The sequence below is a fragment of the Monomorium pharaonis genome, chromosome 4, assembly GCF_013373865.1.
Source record: "Monomorium pharaonis isolate MP-MQ-018 chromosome 4, ASM1337386v2, whole genome shotgun sequence".
Classification (NCBI taxonomy): domain Eukaryota; kingdom Metazoa; phylum Arthropoda; class Insecta; order Hymenoptera; family Formicidae; genus Monomorium; species Monomorium pharaonis.
Window position 1 is genome coordinate 19373028 of NC_050470.1, and position 3481 is coordinate 19376508.

General features: G+C 44.1%; 1 protein-coding gene across 1 annotated transcript; it reads right to left on the minus strand.

Moving 5' to 3' along the window:
- Positions 1-258: 258 nt before the first annotated feature.
- Positions 259-3162, minus strand: LOC118645380. Its single transcript, XM_036286257.1, has one exon. It carries the CDS (start codon positions 3160-3162, stop codon positions 259-261), a length of 2904 nt encoding a protein of 967 aa, XP_036142150.1.
- Positions 3163-3481: the final 319 nt, after the last annotated feature.

Here is a 3481-nt window from a genome sequence, read left to right on the forward strand (position 1 = left end):
TCATTCCAATAATCACAAAATATATATATTGGTTATGTATTCAATAAATGAAGATTAATACTGATTGATAAATAATAAATACGTTTATTTAACCTGTCTCTCATCCCATTTATTTCTCTCTCAAACGCGATAAACGATCCTTCCGGCTCTCGGCGTATCCCTGGGAAATAAGCAGACGTGCTGCGGTCGCCCTAAAACAAATAAATTGAGAGCCCCGTTAGACAAAAGAACGAAAGCTGCCCCCGTATCGAGTAGTCTTCAACGGAACGTTACAAATCGGTTTTTGAAATTTTTGTCCGTAACAATAATATCGTCAACGTATACGTCGTTAAGTAATGCATGCGCTGCCAATGGATAACGGTCGCTACCTTCCGTGGCCAATTGCCTGAGACAGCGGATCGCTAGATATGAGGCGCAGGCCTGACCATATGTCACAGTATTCAAACGATATTCTCTTATGGGCTCGCTAGGCTCGAATCGCCACAAAATACGCTGATAGTCTCGGTCGCTTGAGTGGACCAGCACCTGGCGATACATTTTTTGCAGGTCAGCTACCAACGCGACTTTGTAAAATCGAAAACGTATGATTATATCTACCAAATTGTCTTGCAATACAGGCCCAACAAGGAGAGCATCGTTCAAAGCTACGCCTTTATTATTCTTAGCGGACGCGTCAAACACAACACGCAACTTGGTGGTGCTGCTTGATTCCTTTAATACGCCATGATGTGGCAAATAGACGATAGTCTTGAAATCGTTGGAAGAATTGTCTACGACTGACATATGCTCAAGCTCCTCGTACTCGCGCATAAATTTTGTGTATCGGTCGCGGATTGCAGTATTGCCCATAAGCGTGCGTTCTAGGCGATTAAATCTTTTAAGCGCTATCTCTCTGTTATTCCCGATAGGCAAGACATCTTCGCGAAATGGCAATTTTACAATAAATCTACCGTCACTTGTGCGCTCGGTATTTTGCTCGAAATGCTGTTCGCATCTTTTCTCATTGCTCGACAAAAATCGCGGTTTTGTGTCGTCGTATCGTTCTAACTCCCAAAATCTTTCCATATTATCGCACAATGCTTCGCAGGTTTTAAATGAGCAAGTTATTTTGTTCTGATTGGAAGTGGATCTTTCGAGAGCAACAGAAGGAATTGATCCTGCTACTATCCATCCTAAAGTGGTGTTATGCAAAACTAGTTGATTCTTTCCTATCTCCAATTTTCCTGCTTTGAGTAAATCGAAAAAGAATTCTGCTCCGATTAGCATGTCTACAGGACCATTCTTGTAGAATTCCGGATCGGCTAAAGTAAGATTAGACGGAATTTGCAACTTGCTATGATCAATTAACGTAGAAGGCAAATTTTTTGTGATTTTTGGTATAATCAAGCATTGAGCGTTAATCTCGAAAGAGGAACATTTGGATTTAACGTGAACTTCGCAAACATTGTGGATTTGACTCTCGGCCTCATTTATACCGGTGACAACTTCCGATACTCTAGTGCGTTTCAAACCTAGCCTATTATGAGCCGATTGAGTAATAAAATTAGCTTCGCTTGCGCTGTCAAGAAGAACGCGAATCGGTACGCTTGAACCGTTACGACGAATTGCCTCTACTATCGCCGTGGCCATTAGAATTCGTCGTTCTTTGAAATCGCTTGATGAATGATGGACTGCCACGTTGACACTCGACTCGTTATTAGCTTTACCAGGGGATTCCTTGACTTCAGATTCAGACGAGTCTTTATCCTTTGGTGTCTGATGGCACAACGTATTATGTTTTTGTGAGCATTCTCGACAAGTGCCCATCCTGCACGTCCTCACATAGTGGTCATTCCGCAGGCAGTTTATACATAACTTTAGTCGCTTTACCTCCTTGATTCGATCCGAAACTGATAGATCTAGAAACTTGTCACAAAAATATATGAAATGTGATCCCTCGCAATAATGACACTTACCAGAATTTACAGAAGCTGCTAAGGACGTCTTTTGATTCGCGCTACCCTTGAGCAAAGAGTGCGCCTTTAAATTGGCTGTGGAATGTCCTTTGCTACGCTGCTCATTATCCTTAGGCGATTTTTCAATCTTGTCTGCTGTTCTGGATTCAATACGTTCCAGAGTCTGGCATTTTCTTTTTAAGAATCCCAGCATGTCGGTTAAGCTTGCCGTCTTGCTTGTCTCTGTTTCTTCCTCCCAGGCCCGAAGAGTATTTACATCAAACCGATTCTCCATCATGTGTACTATCAAATCGTCCCATGTATCGGTGGGTAAACCTAGAACTTTTAACATTCGAAGGTGTCTGGAAGTATAATCGACTAAATCTCGGAGAGCCTTTGCGGATTCCTTTACAACAGTAGGCATAGAAAATAGACATTCAATGTGTTTTTTCTTAAGCGATCGGGGGTCATCGTATCGTTGCTGAAGCAACTCCCACGCCGCGTTATAATTTTGTCCCGTCAGCTCGATCGATTCGATGATTTTCGCGGCGTCACCCGAAATCGACGAACTCAGGTATTGGAATTTCTCGATATTAGATAAATGAGACTTGTCGTGTATAATAGAACGAAAATTGTCGTAGAAATATTTCCACTCTTCGATTTTTCCGTCGAAACGCGGTAATTTAATAGTAGGCAGCTTGACTCTTGTCTCCGCATTTCCCGATGCCGACGCATTCGCTACGCGATCGAGAATTTCTGTCTGTCGTGATAAAATCGTCGCTAATACCTCACTTCCCTCTGCCGATAATGTAGGTGTCACGACTGCCGCATCGTCGTTTCTAGAATCGCGACCTATATGTCGAATTAGCTCGGTTTGCTGTTGCAACAATCGCACAATCGCGTCTGCGTTGCCAGGTGCAGCGTCTTCCGGTGACGACTGCCTTACCACTCGCTTTAACAACGCCTTTACCTGGAAATATCTATTCTCGAAGATCTCATCCTCGGCTGTATCGTCTGCGGTGAACTCATCCACCATTTCTAGCAGCTGTCTTTGCACCAGCTTAAAGTCTCGATATATTTCTTCCAGGGCCTCTAACCTGGTTTCTGCCTCAGCCTTGTCGAACTCGCTATCGGTATTGTCCGTGGCTTGGAATACCGCTGTTCGTAATCTTGTCAGTTTTGCCTTTATGTAGCCTCGTGCCTTGCGTAAACCACCGATTTCCGCCATCTTGCACCGTGTGTCTTGTCGACTAAATTTGCGAAATTGTATGTACCCGACTTGGTGCCGAATTTACGTTCCAAATGCTGAATGTACTATCTGAACGCCGGACTCGCTTGTTATCCGGCTCGAAGGACCAATGTTAGGATTGCAATTGAAAGTCGTGCGCTAGGTTAAAGCCTTTATTGCGATTATACTCTGCGCCCGCACATCATGCAGACTCAGATCGAACTGAACTGGCTCGGCAGCGGCGCTTCCGGGCCATCAGGGTAAAAAGACGATCGCGCGCGAAGACAAGCGCCACTACATGACGCTGTGCACGCACCAC